Raw genomic sequence first — 26,069 nt, forward strand, 5'->3', positions numbered from 1 at the left:
CTACCACACATACATACACAGCAAAGTTTAACAATACTAGTAAGGATCAATATAAAAATGGTCTTAAGACAGATGCATGCATATTTGAATTTAACAATTAACCCAGTATTGAAACACAATAATGACTTGGCTGGCTGTCTCCAATCCACACAGCCAAACTCAAGTTTTACTCAAGTACAACAATACATTAACACAACACATAAATATAAGACTGATTCGACTGTGGATGGAAGTTGGCCCACAAATGTTACCCTGTTCCATTCGAGTACTACACAGGTAGCCGACACGTACTATTAAAAACGTTCCATAATGTACATTACATCTAACATACTTTCTAAACAGCAAAATGTCATAAAAACAACAACTGGAGAGCATTTTTGTTGATGTTGAAATGTCCATTATATATATTAGATTTCTATCTGGGCTACCCGTTCTATTCAATAAGGAAGGCGTCATCTCTTGCGACAGATCGACGTCATCATTATTCGCCACCGACGCATGTGCAATTAAATGTTTGAACTTGAACGGAAATACAGTCCTGTAAAAACGTATATAATCAAATGTATCTTGTTCTCGGAAGCATTTGATAAATTATACACTATAATGAAATACAACAGAAACGGTATTGTCTATTTGTTGGTGAAGACGTGCACCAGCTGAATCCTCCTTCCTAACGTTAGCTAGCTAGTAAGCTATCTAACTTACCATCAGAATGCAGTCTGTGAAGGTCGGCTACTCAGTGTTGTTTACGTTGATATCAAAACACAACTACTCGTCCTCGGGTCATTTCAGAGCACTAGCATGTATTCATGGTACAATCAGTTCAGCCTGTGGTGTCCATCCCATGTCAACCACAGCACAGCCTGTGGTCATTCGTATTCCCAGACACATGCTGGAGCAGGTAGAAAATGTGAAGCAGGTGAGAGGCAAGAACAAAGTCAACACCATCAAGGCTGGCAAGCTCCTAATCAAAAGCAAGAACCCAGAACTGAATCAGTCCGCAGGCTACACACTTGGGAAATTTGAGCAGCCCCATCTCTCCTCCAAAGGATGGAAACACAACAAATCATTTGGTGACTACTTCACGGTTAACAACACACAGCGCACTCCACCCTTTGTCACTGAAGTCCAGGATGAGGAGGGTGACAAACTCAAAGAGAAGAGTAAACCTATTACATTTCGCAACCTTCACCTCTGCCCAGACTTAGTGGAGGCTTTGGGCAAGGACAACATAACTCGCCCTACAACCGTTCAACTACAAACCATCCCCAAGCTCCTGAAAGGCTACAACATCCTGTGCGCAGCTGAGACGGGCAGCGGAAAAACCCTGAGCTACCTGTTGCCTGTCATTCACAAACTACAGGCTGAGAAAGCAGCAGATTCCGAGTCTATAGAGACCACACCCAGGATTCGCTCTGTTATCATTGTCCCCTCTAGAGAACTTGCTGACCAGGTCTCAGCTGTGGCTAGGAGACTGTGTGGCCCATTCAGGCTGATGGTGAAGACAGTGGGAGGTGGGAGAGGTGTGGGCAACATCAAGCTGGCCTTCACCAAGGGTCCCCCGGATGTGTTGGTGGCCACACCTGGTGCCCTCGTCAAGGCCCTGCGGAGACGCTACCTAGACCTGGGGGAGCTGAGGTTCATGGTGGTGGACGAGGCAGACACCATGTTTGATCCCAGCTTCTCTGGCATGCTGGAGAGCATCCTGGCCCAGACCCGCGTGGCCTGTGACCCCTCAGAGACCCGGGGTCCCGGCCCCACCCGCAAGGCCCAGCTGGTGGTGGTGGGGGCCACGTTCCCCGGTGGGGTCGGAGAGGTTCTCAGTCAGGTCATTATCATAACTTTTTCCTACATTGGTTGCATCCCAAACTCCCTATACACCCTACTCCCTATACTATAGTGCACTAACACATAGGACTCTGGTCAAAAGTAGTACATATTCCTGCTGCATTATGTAAAATGTGTTGAGACCCATGGAAATGCACATTAAAATGACACTGACTTGTTCTTATAGGTGACGGACCTGGGCAGCATGGTGACCATCAAGAGCAAGAATCTTCACTTCCTCATGCCACATGTAAAACAGACCTTCCTGAAGGTATTCATCACTTCTTTTTCTTGTTTTCATTGGTTTGGTATTAGTGTTTTGTTTCTTTGGTGTTCTTCAATATTTTAAAGTGTCTATGGTACCTATATAAAAAGCTATGTATAAAAACCATGTACTAGTACTTAGGTATTTATAGTAGAGCTGTAAAAGTTAATCAGTTAACTGGAGTTAACTTTTTGTAATTTTAGTGCACACTTTTTTTAATCGTGATTATTCACATTGTCTGAAGGCATTAAAAATACATCATCTCTACAGCTAAAAACAACAATGTGATGTCAAATCAAGTTGTCATTGAGGTTAAAGAAAGAGTTCATCAATTCATCAGATTTTGCTTACCGTTACTTTGGACAAAATCAAGACGTCAATCTTCCATAATGCTTTTTGTCTAAAAATCTATTACAGCTCAAATTGAGCAAATTCTTAATTTGCGATCAATCGCTATTCATCATAGCAAATCCTGCGATTTAACTTTAAAAAGAAAATAGTTTGACAGAATACTATGAATTACATTAGTATACTATACATTATATAGTAATTTATAGTATTAAATTAGTAAAGTATAAATGTAGAATATAATTTATAGTATACTATATATAAGAAATATATATTATTAAATGTTAAGGTGAGGGGAGCTGACAAGCTTCTGGAGCTCCACCAGGCCCTGAAGGCAGCAGAGCAGGACAAGGCTGGGGTGTTGGTGTTCTGTAACCGGGCTTCTACAGTCAACTGGCTGGGCTACTCCCTGGAGGACATGGGGCTGAGACACGTCCGACTGCAGGGGGAGATGCCTGCCTCCCTCCGGGCTGGAATCTTCCACTCCTTCCAGAAGGGACAGGTGATATGAGATGAGAAAATACTTTGTCTGCTTATGCAGTTTCAAATTCCTTATCAAACTCCATGTGACAATATCTATGTCCATATTGTATGACAAGCTCCATGTCACACTTTAAAAAGATACCCAGTAAAAATAACACATTGACCACAGATCATAACAAAACATATAGCTAACATGTAATTAATAACAGACACGTTATAGGCTACGTTTCACATTCTGTCCCTATAGGTGGACGTGCTGATCTGTACCGACATCGCTTCCCGAGGACTGGACACCCAGAGGGTCTGTCTGGTGGTCAACTATGACTTCCCAGAATCGCACACGGACTACATCCATCGGGCGGGGCGGGTGGGCCGGGCAGGGAGTGTGGAGGATGGGGAGGTGCTCAGCTTCGTCACCCACCCCTGGGATGTGGAGCTGGTGCAGAAGATTGAGACGGCTGCCCGGAGGAGAACAAGTCTGCCTGGGATGGAGTCCTCCATCAGGAAGCCTGAGCCCAAAGCAGCCGAAGAGGAGGAGGAAGAGGGGTTGCTCTACTAGTGGGTCTGCCACAAATAAGGATATTACAACAGCAGAACTAACTTGCTTGATTAATTTGTTCAGTAAAACGATTGTATCCATGATAGCCCAAACCAGCTGTGTGAGACTGAATCCTTTGTCTCCAACACAGGCATGGTCGTTTTTGAATTTGACCTTTTTAGAACCCATATCATGTTTGAGACTGGAACTATGATCTGACTTCTCTTTTTAACCCAGATGGTTACCGCATGTCATTCCAAAGAGGAAGTGTTTTTGGTAATGTACAAAACTCATGCTCTCTTACAAGCAGCAGGTGTGCGGCACATGTTTGCACATCTCACGGGTAACCACTGGGTGGCAGTATTTACTTTATTTGACCTGTCATACAGCAGTCATACAATAACCAGAGAAGGGCTATGGCTGAATATAGCCTTATTTTATTGTTCATCCACATGAACATTGCTTTAATTTCTCCCTTCGTTCATGGAATTTAACTCAGCCATACTAACTTGTTTTGGTAAAACATAGGTTAAAGAATCTAAAAAACATTTAGAACAAGTATGGAATACTGATTTTACTTTTCCTTCCAGAAATGAAAAGAATTTCCTTAAAAGAAAGAGTAACTCATATAACCCTTCATGTATCTGGTAGGGTACCACTGAGACAACGGTGCTAATCTCTTCTCACTAACCACAGGTAGACCCACATTAGCATATTACGTTTTGGAAAGTGGTCTTCACTCTGTTTCTGCTTTTTTGTGTGTAATACAGAAGCACGACATTAAAACCTCCATATGTAGAAATTTCCATTAATCTACAGTCAAGTTGAATTCAGGCCCGAGCCTTGAAGTCTATCCCATTGATGCCTGCGGTTACTTGTTTTAGAGGAAGCAAGATGTTTGAACATGAAAATGTGTCGGAGTGAAAATAAATCTTTGTGAAATCTGGTTTCTAAATATGCCTCTATATTTTCTCACTTATTGAGTTTGCTTTAATTGCACCAAATATAACATCACTAGGTTGCTGTACCATAAACATATAGCTGTAGACATCCTTGTGCTGTACACATCTAGACTGAGACTTGAGCTTTTTAGGAGTTCTTACAGTATTATGACACTGAACAAAAATATAAATGCAACATGTAAAGTGTTTGTCCCATGTTTCATGATCTGAAATTAAATGTTCCATATACACAAAAAGCGTATTTCTCTCAGATTTTGTGCACAAATTTGTTTGCTGGGGACAGTAAAAGGCCACTCTAAAATGTGCTTTTTTTTCACACAACACAATGCCAGAAGTGTTGAGGGAGCATGCAATTGGCATGCTGACTGCAGGAATGTCCACCAGAGCTATTGCCAGAAAGTTGAATGTTCATTTCTTTACCATAAGCCGCCTCCAACGTCATTTTAGAGAATTTGGCTGTACGTCCAACCGGCCTCACAACCGCAGACCACATGTAATCACGCCAGCCCAGGACCTCCACATCCAGCTTCATCTGTGGGATCGTCTGAGACCAGCCACCCGGACAGCTGGTGAAACAGGAGTATTTCTGTCTGTATAACGCCCTTTTGTGGGGAAAAACTCATTCTGATTGGCTGGTCCTGGCTCCCCAGTGGGTGGTTGGGCCTATGCGCCCCTGCCCAGTCATGTGAAATACATAGATTATGGCCTAATTTATTTATTTAAATTGACTTTATTTCAACTGTAACTCAGTAAAATCATTGAAATTGTTGCATGTTGCATGTATATTTTTGTTCAGCATATGTTATTTTATTATATTACTATATTAGGAGCAGTCTTGTACTCCATTAGTAATTACAATGTGCTTATCAATGCACTTCCATATACTGAAAGATCATTTAGTATAGTAAATAAAATAAAACATTTGGACAAAGCAAAGCCTAACATGAGAACTAAGGGTAAAGATTAGCAGCAGGCAGTCTGAACTGAGTGTAGGTGTTCCAGGGTGTTCACATCAGAATCCCTGGAATGTTGTTGTGCTTCTACTTCTGTCTGCAGCTCACTCTGTGGGTTAACACCACCTTACGGGTTTGTCTTAATTTCAAATTCCTCTGCCCTGACAACGAGTGTCAAGTTCTTTCCTTTACTACATGCTGCCCTGAAAACAAGGGCCAAGTTTGGCTCCACAGCGCTCCTCCTCTATAGTAGACTGGGGGGGCTATGTGCGTCGTTAGATGCTTTTTTGGTCTACTGCGTCACTTTATACACAGAAAATCTCCACTAAACATAGAATCTTATGGTTCATCCCTATCTCTCTGCTGATAACTTTAGAACAAAGTTGACTACAAATACAAACTTGCCAATGTCTTTGCAATTGATACAAACAAGTGACGTATAAAATGATGCTTCAAATAAAAATTAATTCCACACATTAACTTTTAACAAGGGACACCTGTTAGTTGAAATGCATTCCAGGTGACTACCTCATAAAGCTGGTTGAGAGAATGCAAAGAGTGTGCAAAGTTGTCATCAATGCAAAGGGTGGCTTCTTTGAAGTATCTAAAATACACTGCTCAAAAAAATAAAGGGAACACTTAAACAACACAATGTAACTCCAAGTCAATCACACTTCTTTGAAATCAAACTGTCCACTTAGGAAGCAACACTGATTGACAATAAATTTCACATGCTGTTGTGCAAATGGAATAGACAAAAGGTGGAAATTATAGGCAATTAGCAAGACACCCCCCAAAACAGGAGTGATTCTGCAGGTGGTGACCACAGACCACTTCTCAGTTCCTATGCTTCCTGGCTGATGTTTTGGTCACTTTTGAATGCTGGCGGTGCTCTCACTCTAGTGGTAGCGTGAGACGGAGTCTACAACCCACACAAGTGGCTCAGGTAGTGCAGTTCATCCAGGATGGCACATCAATGCGAACTGTGGCAAAAAGGTTTGCTGTGTCTGTCAGCGTAGTGTCCAGAGCATGCAGGCGCTACCAGGAGACAGGCCAGTACATCAGGAGATGTGGAGGAGGCCGTAGGAGGGCAACAACCCAGCAGCAGGACCGCTACCTCCGCCTTTGTGCAAGGAGGTGCACTGCCAGAGCCCTGCAAAATGACCTCCAGCAGGCCACAAATGTGCATGTGTCAGCATATGGTCTCACAAGGGGTCTGAGGATCTCATCTCGGTACCTAATGGCAGTCAGGCTACCTCTGGCAAGCACATGGAGGGCTGTGCGGCCCCATAAAGAAATGCCACCCCACACCATGACTGACCCATCGCCAAACCGGTCATGCTGGAGGATGTTGCAGGCAGCAGAACGTTCTCCATGGCGTCTCCAGACTCTGTCACGTCTGTCACATGTGCTCATGTGCTCAGTGTGAACCTGCTTTCATCTGTGAAGAGCACAGGGCACCAGTGGCGAATTTGCCAATCTTGGTGTTCTCTGGCAAATGCCAAACGTCCTGCACGGTGTTGGGCTGTAAGCACAACCCCCACCTGTGGACGTCGGGCCCTCATACCACCCTCATGGAGTCTGTTTCTGACCGTTTGAGCAGACACATGCACATTTGTGGCCTGCTGGAGGTCATTTTGCAGGGCGCTGGCAGTGCACCTCCTTGCACAAAGGCGGAGGTAGCGGTCCTGCTGCTGGGTTGTTGCCCTCCTACGGCCTCCTCCACGTCTCCTGATGTACTGGCCTGTCTCCTGGTAGCGCCTGCATGCTCTGGACACTACGCTGACAGACACAGCAAACCTTTTTGCCACAGTTCGCATTGATGTGCCATCCTGGATGAACTGCACTACCTGAGCCACTTGTGTGGGTTGTAGACTCCGGCTCATGCTACTACTAGAGTGAAAGCACCGCCAGCATTCAAAAGTGAACAAAACATCAGCCAGGAAGCACAGGAACTGAGAAGTGGTCTGTGGTCACCACCTGCAGAACCATTCCTTTATTGGGGGTGTCTTTCTAATTGCCTATAATTTCCACCTTTTGTCTATTCCATTTGCACAACAGCATGTGAACTTTATTGTCAATCAGTGTTGCTTCCTAAGTGGACAGTTTGATTTCACAGAAGTGTGATTGACTTGGAGTTACATTGTGTTGTTTAAGTGTTCCCTTTATTTTTTTGAGCAGTGTATTTCATGACGTGTAGCCTAACATGTGCGCAATGATGTGGTAAGTCTGTGTGGTGTTTTGGGAAACGCTTGTTACATCTTCGGGCCGTTGTAGGAAAGATGCATGGTTAAAACACTCGTGAGCCTAAATTCCATCTATCGTAAACTGGGCCCTGATCTACTTCTATTATGTTTCACTATTATGCCCCTGCTTGTGGTACCATGGCGACGTCTCTCTCAGACCCTATCCTCTAATGGACTTCAAAGCGCTTTTTACTACAGTAGATGGAACACAGCTACGGACATAATAGTCTATAATGCAGAAGTGACTACATAGCCCCTTAGGGTCCCTCTTTTATGACGTGTTTCCGCTCTCCCGGCGCTATCCCTACACCCCGCTACCTCCACTCCCTTCAACACCAACCACCACTACTGTTCACTATTTGGCCACTTTGAGATTTCCTCAGCGAGGAGGTGTTTTTACTCAATAGAGCAGGACTTCTGGTTATATGTGCATCCGAAGGGCTGACTGCAGGCAATGAAACAGTAGAACATTAGCAGGTAGGATAGCATTTTCTGCCGGGTTATTATGTATGTCCAGTCCGTTTCTTGAATAGACGTCGAAATGAGACATTCTCTCTGTCCATGCTTGATTTAATTAGGGATTTGATGGGAGTGCGTTGCGGAACAGCGAGCAAGGCGAGTTAGAAACCCTGCTTGACTATCGAATGAATGGGATTGTATGTCTTGTTTCAGAGTTATCCTTACTGCATAGTTTTTACTGGGATGTAAACTCTGAACTGTTGTACATAGTTTCTTATTTGAATTCGAGAGCGTGTCCCCTACTTTTCGGGAATTTATGGTCAAAATCACATTTCATGGTGTGAGATTAGGCTGCAGAGACTGTTGAGGAATTTCACATGAACGTCATTGCATTTTCATACTGCAACGGGAAATTAAGTAGTTTAGACCCAAATGTACCCTTTCGGCTAAATGACCACATATATTGCATTTGGTAAGAAGATAAGCAGGAGTCGAAGTCCATGTGTTTTGGGGTCGCTCTGTTTGTAAAATGAGTGCCGAATTGAGCCCTTTATAATAACACCACGTTTGTAAACTTAATCAACATTACTGAGTATATCCAATGTAACAAATAGCCTACATTATTGTTAGAAATATAGGCTGTGCATGCGTAGGGGTTATTGCATTTAAATTGTAACTGCATGGAGGGGTGCGATTTGAAGCCGCCATATTATAACCTGATAGCGGCTACCATCAGTGAGTACCACGACTAGATACACATTTTAAAACTTTGCATTATCTCCGTTTATACATGATACGCCATTGAAGAATCTATGCTTTGATGTGTTTTATATGAAACAACACAGTGTGCCAAGCTGTGTTTCCCCATTTCAGAGGCACTCATTGCATAGTGAATCTGGCCGAATAAGCACGCGAATGATTTTTAAATCCAACCACACTCGTCCAGTATTTCAGCAGCAGTTCTCCACGTCGGTGAGCTTTGCACCGGCGTGGGTGCTGGTCGCTACAATATATCAATGTGTCGCTCGTCATAAGAACGGCAACATTGTATCCAGGAATGTGCAACGGTCCGGATAATTGTTGGTTGTGGAATTTCCACGAATTACTCTATTTACTTTGTGATTTAAAGATGCTGTGTGTCGCCTTGCAGCGCATGGTAGTGCCACACCCCTTGACTTGCATTGACGTACCACTGTGATCATGTAGCCTATTAAATGCAGAATATCATCAATTGACCATTCATTTTGCACAGTATAGCCTACCATTGCTTGTTATAACTACAATTCGATCCTTTTGAGAATACTACAAAATAATGTTATTTTTTTCACGTGGTGAATGATTATTCAAATGACTGCATGTGCAGTGTTGTTACATTCTTATTGTATTGCTGTTTGTAAAGGACCACTAGTAAAGCTGGGCGAACTTGTCAGTTAGCCTATAAGAATCTTGGAGTACGGCTAGAGGTAGACTTGTTGGTTTCAGCTGGTAAGCAGAAGGTTGACACTGTTATGAGTGGCAGAAAAACGGGGATGTTTGAAATGTTTGCTGAGCAAGCTAGGTTTTTTGGGGCAGTTTTATGGACAAAAAGTACATGGTTCAGAAGACTCCCTGGTTTAGTCCTTGGCGTGCCAGTAAAAAGACATGGCCTTCTAGTGAGGATGTTCTGGGTACATAATGTCTGAGAAGACTGACTGATAGCTCTGTTGGGACACCTACCATACTGGGATTGGTTTGTTATGTCTGAAATGAGTCATTGATCCTTTTGATCGGCCAGGGTAAGGTAATGTCACTCTACATGGGGTTGGCACCTTCCCTTCTCTTCATCTAGTTCAGGGCTGGTCAATGCCAATCCTGTAGGGCCAAAACACTTATGGCTTTCATGCTCATCTTCTAATAAGACTGAGGACACCAGGAAAGTGCAATTAACTGCCAGGTAGAAACTATTAACTGCCAGGTAGAAACTAAAATCAGTAGCGTTAGGGCTCTCCAGGATCGGAATTTAACAGCTCTGGGCTCGGTTTCCCAAAAGCATCGTAAGGCTAAGTTCATCATTAGAACCATTGAGCTCAGTGGTTCTAATGATTAACTTAGCCTTAATATGCTTTTGGGAAACTGGGCCCTGGTCTAGTTGTTGAAACCGATGGGGGGGCTGCATGGCTTTTCCCAGAGGAGTCGTCTTCCACGCTGTCATAGAAAAGCAATGAAGTATTTTAATACACATGGGAAGCGTTCAGGTCGCATCAACGTTTGCTAGGTTGTGTGACGGTTTGTACTGAACGACACGTTTCCCTAAAACATTGCGTACCGTTCATCAACAGTCTGAGGTATGTTTGCTCAGATTTGATATGTGTGGCCTGATCAGTATGGGTGTGACCATCTGAAATCACAACTCGTACAGCACTATAATCACAATGATTTTCAACTGGTCGTAAAGTCCAGTTTCTGTTGAATTCAGCTGTTGCCCACCGTTTTGTCTTACTGAATGCAACCCTGGTTCATTTTCCACTTGACCATTTGTAAAATATTCCTCCATAAGAACTATTTAACCGTTCTTATTGATGCTTAGTATGCAATGCAGGTCAGTTATCACCAGCATTAACTTCTATCATTTTCATTCTTACACACATCTGACATTCACAAATCATCAATCAAAAGCCTTTTCCTCCTTGTATTAGAAACTGCTCTGACCTTTTTAAACGTGTGTATTCATCCATTATATTATTAGCAGTTTGAGCTACATTCTGTTACAGCAGCAGTGATTGACAAATATTCTTACTGTTTCAATGGGCCTGTTTGTCCAATTCCCAGCACTGAGATGAGTGGCATGAAGTGACAGTATTTAGAATAACAATCAAGTCCTTTATGAAACTGCTGTTTGATGCTAACCAGTATAGCTGCCTTATTTTCCTGTGAATGCAGTATTTATATGAACAATGAATACATTGTTAAATCTATAAGTCTATGCTAGGTAAAGATCCGCCTTATCTCAGTTCACTGGTCACGATAACAACACCCACCCGTAGCACACGTTCCAGCAGGTATATCTCACTGATCATCCCCAATGCCAACACCTTGTTTGGCCGCCTTTCCTTCCAGTTCTCTGCTGCCAGTGACTGGAACTAATTGCAAAAATCGCTGAAGTTGGAGACTTTTATTTCCCTCACCAACTTTAAACATCAGCTATCTGAGCAGCTAACCGATCGCTGCAGCTGTACATAGCCCATCTGTAAATAGCCCACCCAATCTACCTACCTCATCCCCATATTGTTTTTATTTTATTTACTTTTCTGCTCTTTTGCACACCAGTATCTCTACTTGCACATCATCATCTGCTCATTTATCCCTCCAGTGTTAATCTGCTAAATTGTAATTATTCACTGCTATGGCCTATTTATTGCCTACCTCCTCATGCCTTTTGCACACACCATATATAGACTTTCTTTTTTCTACTGTGTCATTGACTTGTTTATTGTGTTATTGGCTTGTTTATTGTTTACTCCATGTGTAACTCTGTGTTGTTGTCTGTGTCACACTGCTTTGCTTTATCTTAGCCAAGTCGCAGTTGCAAATTAGAACTTGTTCTCAACTGGCCTACCTGGTTAAATATAGGTCAAATAAAAATAAAAACATCACTTTAGCAGCAGAAGTTTAATATGAATCTATGTGATGGTGGGATGCATGAAAGCATTTGTATGTGGGTCTGTTCTACGGCATTAATGGCAATATGATTGTAAGCGTTAATACACATTCTGTTGTTACAGTCTCAGTTTGATTGGCATCCATGTCATTTCCCACATGGTGCTGACCGCTGGTTCATACCATTGTTCTGTATTTTACATAATAAACCTGATAGTGCCACATTACAACTATAGGTGATAATAAGAGCCTCTCAAAGCCACAGGCCAATGTGTTTATGGCTTATAAAAACCTCTAATGCCAATAGCATCCGGTTGTGGAGGACTTCATTTTGAGTGTTATGGCTAATTTATTGATCCAGTCTGCGTTGTGTTCAGAGTGGTCTCTGCTGCCTGTCATCACAACCCAGGGAGAGGAAGTAATGAGCAGGGCTGGAGGCTGCCCTACATCCCAAATAGCACCCTATTTCTTATATAGTACACTACTTTTGATGGGCTTTGTAGGGAATAGAGTGCTATTTGGGAGTCAACCAGTCTGTCGACAGGCAGCATACTGACAGCAGGATGTGCAATGTCAACTTGGTGGTCTGGAGGACCAGGGGAGAGGAGGGGGCTTTGCTGCTAAGGCCAGCAGTCAGGTGCCTTCGTTCTGGGGGGAGAGGTGAGACCCAGGCCTACTGGGATGGAGGTGAGACGCAGGGGAAGATAAGTAGCTTTCTTAGGGCTTGGCTGATGTGTGCAGACTGCAGAGCAGAGAAAGTGGCTGGGGCAGAGAACTATTCCTAACGATAACTACTGTGTATCCTTAGTCTCCTATTGATTTTATTTGACTACATTTAATTTGATCACTTGAGTTGTAGCCAGTCTCTTGATTAATGCGTTGTGTATCACCCCACTGGGTAACACACTTGGGTATAAAGGTGAGAACCTCTAATACTCTTAAGAACAATTTTAGGTGTGATTATGAAAGGTAAGCTACTATATGAATGCAGTCCATAGTAGCAGCCACGGTCTGGAATGCAGCCCCAGGGCTGTCTTCGTGCACATTAACAACAATATATCTGAATTTCACACCTCAGTGTGATCCAGCCCAGCTATAACCGTATACAAAAGAGCCAAATCATGAGTTTACAATACTTCGGCAGGATTCCTTTTGAACTTTGAAGACCAGGGCTTTTCTGTGCCTGCCTGTGCTTAATGCTGAGTTAGGATACAATCTGATTCTCCACCCTTTTCCAGACGTGTATTGATTAAAAAGCATGGGATTGGTTTAATCTTTGGCTGAAGTCAGTTTCCACCATTTGTAAAATCCATCTGAGAAAGTGTGCTAATACACACTCTGGGAGAAGTATAGAGAATTGTAACTCTGCCTTAGTTTGGACCCAGACAGTTAAGAGCGTGTGACCCAAACCCACGGTTCAGTGGGTGCACTCCTGTGCTCTCCCACCCTGTCACATTCTCATATGTTCAGTTATAATTAGCAACAGGCAACACACGCCATTCAAGTATCACAGGCTCACAGCTGTAGCTCGCTGGACTACGGTCCTGCCAACAGCAACTGATAAAATACTACACCTCTGACATGCACAGGATCCAAAAGGTTGGAGGTTGAAATTTGGGTATTCATATTCCAGTCAACATTTCCCATACCGTGTCCCTTCCACTTCCACTCATCCGCCTCCATGCATTTGAGTTGTAATGTGAATTCCTTCCTGTTTGCATTGCAAATCAAATATGTCTGCTTGCCAGGCATGTCTCAAAGCTATTTCTAATTGGTTGGCCTTTGTAAATTGTTTGTTTAAGTACTGTACATTACACAAGGGTAGTCCATGCTTGTGAGGGCTGATCATTCTTAGCAGTTCTGATGCAAGAAGTCCTATAATTGAAAAGAGATGCCAGGCTTAAAGCTACATTCTGAGATTAGAGAAAGCAGCTGCAGCTCAGCCATTTGTTTTGGTATACAGCTGAGGGACGGGGCTGCGGAAATGTAACCCCTCTCAGATTCATAGATGGAGTTCCAAATGCAGTCAATGAGTAGGACTAAATAGAACTGAAATGACCATTGAACAGATCCAAGACTGTACCTTTTTAAGATGATTCAGTGATGCTATTTCTCTGTAATTGCCTCTTGAATACAGCTTCTCTGGCCTGCAGTGTTTGCCATGCAGGAGAGTCCTCACTGTTATGTAATGTGAGACAATGGCCCTTCATCTGCAGCCTGTGTAAACTGACAGGACAAGCTGCATTAGTTCAAACGGCAAGGAACATTTGTGAGAATTATGTTTTAAAAATGCGGTCTGTTCTGATAAGATCTTTCATTTGGCTGTAGCCTATGGTGTCTTTGTGAAAATTTAAAGTCTGAAGCTTTGCAAAAAGTAAAGTTACAGATTGATATCCGGACCCATGCAGCACCCCAAACGTGGGCCCATAGCCTAAAGAGATGTTACTAACTCAGCTACTGGTCCTCATATCTTATATGGTGTTGCTGTTCTTCCTCCTGCTAGACCAAAATGACTTCAATTATGACTGGTTCTAGATTTAACTAGTGCTTAAAGATGTATTTTATAAAGGTTTTGCATAATTGGTTAGTAGTTTTAAAATAGTGATAACGAGCCAAAACAAGTCATCCATTTCGTATAATATGTTATGTTACATCCCACACAAAAAAGATTGAACATATAACAGGCAACCTGTTACATTAGCTTCTGTGCTAGAATCAGCTAATTATCCACTTACACTGTTCACTATATTGCTTTAATTGACTTGGATGTGGTTTGGCTTTTCTCAATGATTAATTGAAATAGTTGTTATATTTAATTTGTTTGTATTGACTTTGTCCTTTCCTCCTACAGTGATCCGTTACCATTGGAAAATTAATTTCAAATTAACTGCAATCTGTAATTGAAAGCGATTGGGGGTTCTAACAACTTACATTTACATTATAAAAATGTAATTTAAAAAGACAAGTTTTTATTTTCTTGTTTTTATTTAATGAAAGGGACAGAGCCTGTGAAGTGAGAACCCCACACCACGGAACTACAGCTTGTACTGAACATGTTTATATGGCCAAATCGGACACAGGATATCATACTTTCCCATTACACATTATTACGTGTCCTTAAGAGGGTGCACTTTACTGGCCTTTGGGCCAAATTCAAGGTGTCGTGTCACTGGCTGCATTCCCTAAAGAGCCCTGGTCAAAAGTTATGCACTATTTAGGGAATAGGGTGCCATTTGGGAGACAGCCCCTGAACCCACCGTCCTTTGGCCCAGGCCAGTGCTAGGGAACTAACTGTCATACTGGATCACTGCAGCTGAAAGCAGATCTGCTCTGAAATCTGTTTGAGGTTGCAGCTGAGAGCCTCTGCTATTGCTGGACTTTGGTATTGGCAGATCTCCATGGTTGGCATGGTCACCAGGCTCCTCGGGGTCCGGGGCTCATGCCTCTTAGTCACCTGGACAGAAATGTCTGATTTGTAATAATCAGGTGTCTGCTAACAGTAAATGACCACAGCATTGGATTGCAATGACTGCTTGGCTATCGTATGTAAAACCACACACAGACTATTAGCTCGCAGTCTTTGATGATTAACCATGTCATTACCTGACACACCGTGTAGTCTCCTAACTGTAAATGACCACAGCATTGCAATGTCTGATCGTGTGGCTACTTGCCTAAGGTGTGTAAAACTCTGACTACTTAGGCTGTGTTTACACAGGCAAACCTATTCTGATCTTTTGCCAATAATTGGTCTTTTGACCAATCAGATCTTTTGCTAATAATTGGGCAAAAGAATTGGGCTGCCTGTGTAAACGCAGTCATGATAGTGATACTGCTATGAGCTCAGATGCTGCGATGATTGGCCATGTCACTGCCTGACACACTATGTAGTCTGCCTGTTTGACCTTGATCCTCGTGACCTTATTTAGCCCAGGGAGCAATCCAGAATTCGATTTCAGTTTAGCGAGCCCTTTGAGGAGCCTCTATCCAATCTGAGTGAACAGGTTTCAAACTTTGGTTGAGTTGTTCTGATCTGCAAGACTGATACAAACTGACAGTGGAACTACTTTTTGTAAAAATGTGAAATGTTCCTTTTTCATGAGAGAAAGTCCAACCTGGCTGATGTGAGTGGAACAGTCTTATATTGCTCCTTTATTTTCCTGGATAGCCACCGGTTGAAGTGTCGTGGGGTAAATAATACTTTAGTCCAGCACCTGATTCTCTTTGTTGTTCAAGCTGGGTTGAAGCGCTTTTGGGTGTGCTTTCATTCTGGTATTGCTACTAGCTTTGATACACATTGGACATTCCCTCAACAGTTGGTTGTTCAAACCAATTATTGCAAAGTCACCTTGTTTATCCCCATATGCTCATTAACAAATGGACTTCTGATGATTGTGCATTATTTGTTGACACAATTCTACCATTCATATCACTCATCAGAAATGTATTCTTGTTCTGATGCCGCTGAGGTGGTAACCATGCTGAAAATGGCATTCCTGGTTGGAAAACCCCAGAAAGTGTTTCTGGCTCTGGTTGTATTGTTGAGATCATGTGGGTGGAACCCACGCCCCTGCTCTGCCTCTTCCCCAGCCTGGCTTCAGGCAAGGGCTTCTATTTTTGGTTTTCCTATAAGGATAGATTCTCTTCTTGCTGCAAATGTTTACCAGCTAACCTTCCTGCCTGCCTTGGTAGTTGAGGGAGGGTCATGGTTTCAAGTTGTTCCACCCACTCCACAGGTTGGTTGGTTACTCATCCTGAGAGGCTAGAGACAGAGGACAGTATGTGCATGTTTGAGATTGACTACGTACATTGCAGTCGGACTGCACAGAATCACTGATTCTCCCAAATAAATACTCTAATTAGCAATTCTGCATCTCGTTCTGTTCAGAGGACTTTGTTTGTTGAATCACAACCTGAGGTTACTTAGCCTAACCCTGTGTGTCGGATAAATAGTGCCTATTATGTTCAATGTTTGTACAGTGCCTTCAGAAAGTATTCACACCCCTTGATGCCCCCCCCACCTCCAAATTGTGTTACAGCCTGAATTTTAAAATGTATTCAATTGATATTTTTTTGTCAATGGCCTACACCCAATACCCCGTAATGTCAAAGTGGAATTATGTTTTTCAATTTCAACAAATTTAATTAAAAATACAATGCTAAAATGTATTGAGTCAAGTATTCAACCACTTTGTTATGACAAGCCTAAATAAGTTCACGAGTAAAAATGTGCTTGACAAGTCACGTAAGTTGCATGCACTCACTGTGTGCAATAATAGTTTTCAACATTATTTTTGAATGACTATGTCATCTTTGTATCCCACACATGCAATTATGTGTAAGGTCCCTCAGTCAAGCCGTGAATTTCAAACACAGATTCATCCTCAAAGACCAGGGAGGTTGTCCAATGCCTCGCAAAGACCTATTTCTATTTCAATACCTAACCTATTGATAAATGGGTAAAAAAAAAGCAGACATTAAATATCCCTTTGAGCATGCTGAAGTTATTAATTACACTTTGGATGGTGTATCAATACACCCAGTCACTACAAATATACAGGTGTCAGTTGCCGGAGAGGAAGGAAACCGCTCAGGGATTTGACCATGAGGCCAATGGTGACTTTAAAACAGTTAGTTTAATGGCTGTGATGGGAGAACTGAGGATGAATCAACAACATTGTAGTTACTCCACAATAGTAACCTAATTGACAGAGTGAAAAGGAAGCCTGTACAGAATACAAATATTCCCAAAAATGCATCCTGTTTGCAATAAGGCACTAAAGTAAAACTGCAAAAAAATTATCAAAGAAATTAACTTTTTGTCCTGAATGCAAAGCGTTATGTTTGGGGCAAATCCAATAAAACACATTATTGAGTAACACTCTCTGTATTTTCAAGCATAATGATTGCTGCTTCATGTTATGGGTATGCTTGTCATCGACAAGGAATAGGGAGTTTTTTTAGGATCAAAAGAAACAGAATAAAGCTAAGCACAGTCAAAATCCTGGGTCAGTCTGCTTTCCAACAGACGCTGGGAGACAAATTCACCGTTTCAGCAGGACAATAACCTAAAACACATAGAATTTTCCTGAGTAGCGTAGTTAGTTTTGACTTAAATCGGCTTGAAAATCTATGGCAAGACTTAAATGGCTGTCTAGCAATGATCAAAAACCAACTTGCCAGAATTGAAAAATTGTAAAAAGAATGTGCAAATATTGTACGATCCAGGTGTGCAAAGCTCTTAGACTTACCCAGAAAGACTCACAGCTGTAATCGCTGCCAAGGGTGATTCTAACATGGGTTTAATATTAATCTAACCAAGATACATTCTTTGTTTCTATTAATTAGAGTATTTTGTGTAGAACGTTTACAAAAAATGACGAACATTTAATCCCACTTTGGAACACAGCAAAATGTGGAAAAAGTATAGGGGTGTGAATACTTTCTGAAGGCTCTGTACTTTCCATTTCTTATAGACACTTGCTCCACTTCACCCCGCCCCTAATGCGAAAGTGTTTCAAGCTATATGTGGAGCGATCAGGGGCCAGTTATATAGTTGGTCGTTTTTGACTGTCACTGTACAGCCCCAGTGAGCCTCTGGAAACCTGAGTAGATGGTGTATTCATCCTATGGTGCAAGAATTTGCACTTTGCAGACAAGTGTCAATGTTTGAAGTCTGACCTGGCAACATACCGTTAACAAGTATTACTGTTACCTTTTCCTGTCCTGGGAATAGTATTGACACATTTTCATGTTGGTGTCTTTAGAATGGAATTTATTTTTCAAAGAGGACCACGTGGCGTCTTAGAAAATTATTTTAAAAACACTGAACAGAGAATGGAATGTCCATTGATAAACCTACCAATAATTTGAATTTGGTTGGGCAAGATTTTGCCCATGTTTTCTCATTTATAATCTAGTCAGAAATGGAAGCCCCTTCTACTTTGCTTATTAGCTTTTGTTGCATTTTGATCTTGACTTGAGACTGTAACATACTTTATTTCTGCTTGGCTCTAATGACTAGGCCTAAAGTGGCTTCGGGCTTCTGCATCATGATGTTCCAAGACAAACTTCTTTTAATGGCCCCATTTGACACATACTTGTGTTGAAATGTTTAGTGCTGCTTTGCTTCTCAAGTCCTTTCAAACATGACCTATCTGACACTGTGACTGCCCTATGCAACAACAGTAAATGCATCCACTGTGACCAGAAAATAGCTCTTTAAGTGCCTTTTTAATATACCACTGTACATGGGCCCTGCTCAACAGTAGTGCAGGATAGACCCATTTCCTGGCTGCATCATGAAAAGTAGAGCGTGCAGGTTCGCACCAGAAAGGGCTTTGTTTACGTAGGAGTCAATATAGAACCCTCCAACTTGAGATGCAGCTCGTGCAAGTTAACAAAACCTCATTTAGATGGTTTTTGTCTACGACATCACAGATGTCATTGAAGTATTGATTACCTAGCAAGGTAAAATATCACAAGTAGAGCTAGATGAAGTCAGAAGAATAATATACTTGTTGAACATAGCTAATTAGCAATAGCCACCAGCCTTGTGTGTTTTCATGGTCATCGCTCAGACTGTTAAGTTTGTCAAGGTCCCAACATCAGCGTTAGCTATCCTGTTTCAGAGCTTTTTGGTGCGAAGATGTGTGCACATCACTCCAATCTGATGTTTGCTTGTAAACAAAAAAGATCTATGTAGGGAATAGTGCCATTTGGGACGCAGAGGTATCTTTCTGACAGTATATTGTTTGAGCATTTTCTGATGTCGCCTGCTGCCTGCCTGTATGGATACTCAATAGACCTATATAAGGGAATCCATTCTTTGTTTATTAGCGGAGGGGAGAGAAAATGGGAGTGCAGCCAGTGCTCCCTTCCAGATTTCAAGATGGGAACAGTGACAGACAGAAAGAGGCTAATTGAGGCTGGAGAGAGCCTTTACTTTAAACCCACTATCTCTGCACTTCTGTAGTCTCCTCTCCGGCTTAAAAAGGTTTTGCAGCAGCATCATGTGTGGCAGGGAGGCATCCGGATTCTATTACATGTGAACAGGCCAACGATATTCTAATAACTGAATATAACCTTTTATTTGTCGCGGCATGCAAAGGGGGGAGAGTTCAGCTCGGCTAAGGCAACTAAATGGATACAACAGCTAACATTAGACTGCCTCCTCAACATCTGATGAACCAAGAAGTTCAGAGGATGAGGAGGCAGTTGAGTGATGAGAAGAGGGAGACCTTGGAGAGAGGCCAGACAATCCAACACCTACTTAGGGGCAGAGCTCGTGCTGCTAGGCGACGTAAATTGGAACATGCTTAACACCCCAGCCATCCTACAATCTAAGCTTGATGCACTCAATCTCACACAAATTATCAATGAACCTACCAGATACCACCCCAATTCCGTAAACACGGGTACCCTCATAGATATCATCCTAACCAACTTGCCCTCCAAATACACCTCTGCTGTTTTCAACCAAGATCTCAGCGATCACTGCCTCATTGCCTGCATCCGTAATGGGTCAGCGGTCAAACGACCTCCACTCATCACTGTCAAACGCTCCCTGAAACACTTCAGCGAGCAGGCCTTTCTAATCGACCAGGCCGAGGTATCCTGGAAGGATATTGATCTCATCCCGTCAGTAGAGGATGCCTGGATATTTTTTTTAAATGCCTTCCTCACCATCTTGAATAAGCATGCCCCATTCAAGAAATTTAGAACCAGGAACAGATATCGCCCTTGGTTCTCTCCTGACCTGACTGCCCTTAACCAACAGAAAAACATCCTATGGCGTTCTGCATTAGCATCGAACAGCCCCCGTGATATGCAACTTTTCAGGGAAGCTAGAAACCAATATACACAGGCAGGTAGAAAAGCCAAGGCTAGCTTTTTCAAGCAGAAATTTGCTTCCTGCAACACAAACTCAAAAAAGTTCTGGGACACTGTAAAGTCCATGGAGAATAAGAACACCTCCACCCAGCTTCCAACTGTACTGAAGATAGGAAACACTGTCACCACCGACAAATCCACTATAATTGAGAATTTCAATAAGCATTTTTCTACGGCTGGCCATGCTTTCCACCTGGCTACCCCTACCCCGGTCAACAGCACTGCCCTCCCCTCTGCTACTCGCCCACGCCTTCCCCATTTCTCTTTCTCCCAAATACAGTCAGCTGATGTTCTGAAAGAGCTGCAAAATCTGGACCCTCACAAATCAGCCGAGCTAGATAATCTGGACCCTTTCTTTCTAAAACTATCTGCTGAAATTGTTGCCACCCCTATTACCAGCCTTTTCAACCTCTCTTTCGTGTCGTCTGAGATTCCCAAAGATTGGAAAGCAGCTGCGGTTATCCCCCTCTTCAAAGGGGGGGACACTCTTGACCCAAACAGCTACAGACCTATATCTATCCTACCCTGCCTTTCTAAGGTCTTCGAAAGCCAAGTCAACAAACAAATTACCGACCATTTCGAATCCCACCATACCTTCTCCGCTATGCAATCTGGTTTCAGAGCTGGTCATGGGTGCACCTCAGCCACGCTCAAGGTCATAAACGATATCTTAACCGCCATCGATAGGAAACAATACTGTGCAGCCATATTCATTGACCTGGCCAAGGCTTTTGACTCTGTCAATCACCACATCCTCATCGGCAGACTCGACAGCCTTGGTTTCTCTGATTGCCTCGCCTGGTTCACCAACTACTTCTCAGACAGAGTTCAGTGTGTCAAATCGGAGGGTCTGTTGTCCGGACCTCTGGCAGTCTCTATGGGGGTGCCACAGGGTTCAATTCTTGGACCGACTCTCATCTCTGTATACATCAATGATGTCGCTCTTGCTGCTGGTGAGTCTCTGATCCACCTCTACGCAGACGACACTATTCTGTATACTTCTGGCCCTTCTTTTGACACTGTGTTAACAACCCTCCAGGCGAGCTTCAATGCCATACAACTCTCCTTCCGTGGCCTCCAATTGCTCTTAAATACAAGTAAAACCAAATGCATGCTCTTCAACCGATCGCTGCCTGCACCTGCCCGCCTGTCCAACATCCCTACTCTGGACGGCTCTGACTTAGAATATGTGGACAACTACAAATATCTAGGTGTCTGGTTAGACTGTAAACTCTCCTTCCAGACTCACATTAAACATCTACAATCCAAAGTTAAATCTAGAATTGGCTTCCTATTCCGCAACAAAGCATCCTTCACTCATGCTGCCAAACATACCCATGTAAAACTGACCATCCTACCAATCTTCGACTTTGGCAATGTCATTTACAAAATAGCCTCTAATACCCTACTCAATAAATTGGATGCAGTCTATCACAGTGCCATCCGTATTGTCACCAAAGCCCCATATACTACCCACCACTGCGACCTGTACACTCTCGTTGGCTGGCCCTCGCTTCATACTCGTCGCCAAACCCACTGGCTCCAGCTCCAGATCTACAAGACCCTGCTAGGTAAAGTCCCCCCTTATCTCAGCTCGCTGGTCACCATAGCAGCACCTACCTGTAGCACGCGCTCCAGCAGGTATATCTCTCTGGTCACCCCCAAAACCAATTCTTTCTTTGGCCGCCTCTCCTTCCAGTTCTCTGCTGCCAATGACTGGAACGAACTACAAAAATCTCTGAAACTGGAAACACTTTTCTCCCTCACTAGCTTTAAGCACCAGCTGTCAGAGCAACTCATAGATTACTGCACCTGTACATAGCCCATCTATAATTTAGCCCAAACAACTACCTCTTTACCTACTGTATTTATTTATTTATTTATTTTGCTCCTTTGCACCCCATTATTTCTATCTCTACTTTGCACCTTCTTCCACTGCAAACCAACCATTCCAGTGTTTTTTTTACTTGCTATATTGTATTTACTTCGCCACCATGGCCTTTTTTTAATATTTTTATTTATATATATATTTTATTTGCCTTCACCTCCCTTATCTCACCTCACTTGCTCACATTGTATATAGACTTATTTTTCACTGTATTATTGACTGTATGTTTGTTTTACTCCATGTGTAACTATGTGTTGTTGTATGTGTCGAACTGCTTTGCTTTATCTTGGCCAGGTCGCAATTGTAAATGAGAACGTGTTCTCAATTTGCCTACCTGGTTAAATAAAGGTGAAATAAAAAAATAAATAAAAGGTCAGTAGCTAGCACGCTGCCCTGGTGTGGTCTTTGTCATGTTTATTTGGCAGCAAACGCAATAAACTCAACTGAAACAGGGAGGGGACTACCTTAACCCTTGTTTTTGTTTCCCATTGCAAAACCTTTTGCTACATTGTGCCCAAATGAACATGATCCCGGTCTCCGTGTGGTATGAGGAGCTAGCTAGCTGGTTGGCTCGTCTAGCCTGTTGCCTGGCTACCCAGACTCCTTGCTCTGGCCAAACGCCCACGGACATTCGTTTCTTCTCCGCAATGAGTGTGGATCGGAGTACCTCCCTGACCCTTCACCGAATGTGAACACATTCGGGGCCGTCTGATCGGTCCAGAAATCGATGGGTTGGGCCAGAGTTAGAACACACTGCAGTTTGAAAATGTGTCGTTGGCTTTGACACTCTGATTGGTTAGAGACTTTGTTTTGTACTACACCCCTCGTGCCACTCAACACCAAACAACTTCAATGATTGCAGATTAAAGTATGTAGCGAATGACAGAGCAGCGGAATAATTTAGTGTGAGTAGCAGGGTTGGGTAAATTTCTATATATAATCAATTAGTTACTAGTTACCTGTTCAAAATTGTAATCTGTAATGCATCTTTTGGATTACCCAAACTCGGTAGCATTATCTGATTACTTTCAGTTACTTTTGGATTACTTTCCCATTAAGACACATTAGAATAAGACAAAGGATCCATCAAATGCATTTGGTGTCATCCTAGTGGTCTCTGACTTGTGGTCAGACTCGCTCAGGTGGAACAAATTTAAACTTGCGCATTTTTCAATGCTGAATTGAATGTCATTGAAAAAAGTTAGCAATTAGTTTTTTGCGCAAACGTCCTTTCTAAATTGAAAAGTAATCCAAGAAGTAATCATCTAGTTTTTCAAAAGTACCTTTGAATCTGATTACAATATTTTTGCTGGTAACAACCAATTTACAGTGCAAACTGATTGCAGGGATTGAATTATCTGCAAACTACTTGCGGACTGAGAATATTGTTTGCTTGGATATGATTGGGCATGTCTATTAAAGCACTTTTATACTGTCTTAGTGACACTCACCAAGCAGAAATTAGTACCCTGTAATTATTTTGGACTTGGGCTCAGAGGTCTTCAGTGGATTATCTCCTGGAAATACAGTAGAATTCAACAGTAAAAAAAAATGCCTAACACCATACCATTCTGATCATAAACAGCATTTGTTTTGTTTATGAATTGTTTGCTAGGAAATTAAGTCTTGGTTACATGTTCTGGGTACTTGTGATTATGTGTTATGTACCCTGGTCTGTGGTTCAGTAGACACTTGACAACTTAACTCATCTGTCTCGGATGGGAACTGAGAGAAGAGAAGGCTGCCTGCGGAGAGGGAGCTACTTTTTCATTGGAATAGCTAGTTTGGACATTTAACCCCATCACAGAGTCCAGTTAAAAACTTAGTGAGAACAGCTGACTGGAAGTACTGTACAGTAACAGTTTGTACAGTCATTAACAAGCCCTGTGTTTTGTTGGATGCATGGTTGTTCATTTGGGTGGTGGTTCAATTTGGTGGAATTTGCGGTAGTCAGTGGTGGGAGTGGCTTGACAGTAACACATCTTTATTAGCAGTGGTGAGGGATGCTCTGAGTGACAAACTGCTATATATGGACAGTTTTTAGTGAGGAACTATCGTATAGTTCTTGAACATTCAGTACTCTGACAGTTAGGGTTTCTCAACTCCACTAACAGTCTTACCCACAGGCAGTAAGTATTTGATTATGGCTACCTGCGTAATACTTTCTGTGGGACTAATGCAAAGCTTGTGATTTCTATGCTGCAACAACAGTGCTTATGTTCCCTGGCTCTGACTTGCAAATGGCCTAATCACTCTAATCCCCAGTTTGAATTTAATTAAGATAAGCCAATACAATGTTTGCTGTTTTCTACTTTGTCTAATTGAAATGCCATTCTTCAATAGTCTTAAATTTGAGCGTACAGTTTCATATTGACGACATGAGTCTGTGGGAAGTGTGTTCTCAGATCTGTCAGAAAGATAAAGGGTACATTGAAGCCCTCCTCAGGCAGTTGTTGTTAGGACTATTAGGGAAGGGGGAAGAATGCTGTCCTTGTCCCAACTCGGGTTATACGTGCGCACACACCTCAAACTCCTGATCCGGGTGAGGTGGCGCAACCCATGTCCATATCAAATCTTGTAATTAACCAGAGGTAAATTCTCAGGGCCCCTCCTCGGGCCGCCCCTCCTCGGGGCAGCTCTTCATGGCTTCTAACATGTCTCATGATGATGTCTCATTCTCAATGGGGCTCTAAGGATTTATTTGACACTTTTCTTGCAGTACAGTTTTCAAAGCAGAAACACTGTAGTCCCAAATACACTGAAGAGAGGCAGCAGAAACACTGTAGTCCCAAATACACTGAAGAGAGGCAGCAGAAACACTGTAGTCCCAAATACACTGAAGAGAGGCAGCAGAAACACTGTAGTCCCAAATACACTGAAGAGAGGCAGCAGAAACACTGTAGTCCCAAATACACTGAAGAGAGGCAGCAGAAACACTGTAGTCCCAAATACACTGAAGAGAGGCAGCAGAAACACTGTAGTCCCAAATACACTGAAGAGAGGCAGCAGAAACACTGTAGTCCCAAATACACTGAAGAGAGGCAGCAGAAACACTGTAGTCCCAAATACACTGAAGAGAGGCAGCAGAAACACTGTAGTCCCAAATACACTGAAGAGAGGCAGCAGAAACACTGTAGTCCCAAATACACTGAAGAGAGGCAACAGAAACACTTTAGACCCAAATACACTGAAGAGAGGCAGCAGAAACACTGTAGTCCCAAATACACTGAAGAGAGGCAGCAGAAACACTTTAGACCCAAATACACTGAAGAGAGGCAACAGAAACACTTTAGACCCAAGTACACTGAAGAGAGGCAGCAGAAACACTTTAGACCCATGTACACTGAAGAGAGGCAGCAGAAACACTTTAGACCCAAGTACACTGAAGAGAGGCAACAGAAACACTTTAGACCCAAATACACTGAAGAGAGGCAGCAGAAACACTGTAGTCCCAAATACACTGAAGAGAGGCAGCAGAAACACTTTAGACCCAAATACACTGAAGAGAGGCAGCAGAAACACTTTAGACCCAAATACACTGAAGAGAGGCAACAGAAACACTTTAGACCCAA

At 42.7% G+C, this 26,069-nt stretch overlaps 2 protein-coding genes across 2 annotated transcripts in view; both read left to right on the top strand.

Moving 5' to 3' along the window:
- The first annotated feature begins 466 nt into the window (after nucleotides 1-466).
- LOC129854488 (probable ATP-dependent RNA helicase DDX28) lies at nucleotides 467-4,416 on the top strand. The gene is made up of 4 exons (XM_055921573.1): nucleotides 467-1,828; nucleotides 2,015-2,098; nucleotides 2,730-2,942; nucleotides 3,171-4,416. Exons 1-4 carry the CDS (start codon nucleotides 713-715, stop codon nucleotides 3,480-3,482), a joined length of 1,725 nt encoding a protein of 574 aa, XP_055777548.1. The 5' UTR covers nucleotides 467-712; the 3' UTR covers nucleotides 3,483-4,416.
- A 3,509-nt stretch (nucleotides 4,417-7,925) lies between these two features.
- Nucleotides 7,926-26,069, top strand: part of LOC129854484 (talin-2-like) — a 126,551-nt gene continuing 108,407 nt past the window's right edge. Inside the window, exon 1 of the mRNA XM_055921567.1 lies at nucleotides 7,926-8,099. The gene's annotated coding sequence lies outside the window, so the exon portion shown is untranslated. The remainder of the gene's footprint in view (nucleotides 8,100-26,069) is intronic.

This window comes from Salvelinus fontinalis, chromosome 4 (genome assembly GCF_029448725.1).
Source record: "Salvelinus fontinalis isolate EN_2023a chromosome 4, ASM2944872v1, whole genome shotgun sequence".
Lineage (NCBI taxonomy): Eukaryota > Metazoa > Chordata > Actinopteri > Salmoniformes > Salmonidae > Salvelinus > Salvelinus fontinalis.

Excerpts from the sequence above, each read along its gene's own strand:
- LOC129854488 (XM_055921573.1), top strand. The coding sequence starts at position 713 with ATGCAGTCTGTGAAGGTCGGCTACTCAGTGTTGTTTACGTTGATATCA. Across the intron at positions 1,829-2,014 it reads TCGGAGAGGTTCTCAGTCAG|GTGACGGACCTGGGCAGCAT; the intron begins GTCATTATCATA and ends TTGTTCTTATAG. Across the intron at positions 2,099-2,729 it reads TAAAACAGACCTTCCTGAAG|GTGAGGGGAGCTGACAAGCT; the intron begins GTATTCATCACT and ends TTAAATGTTAAG.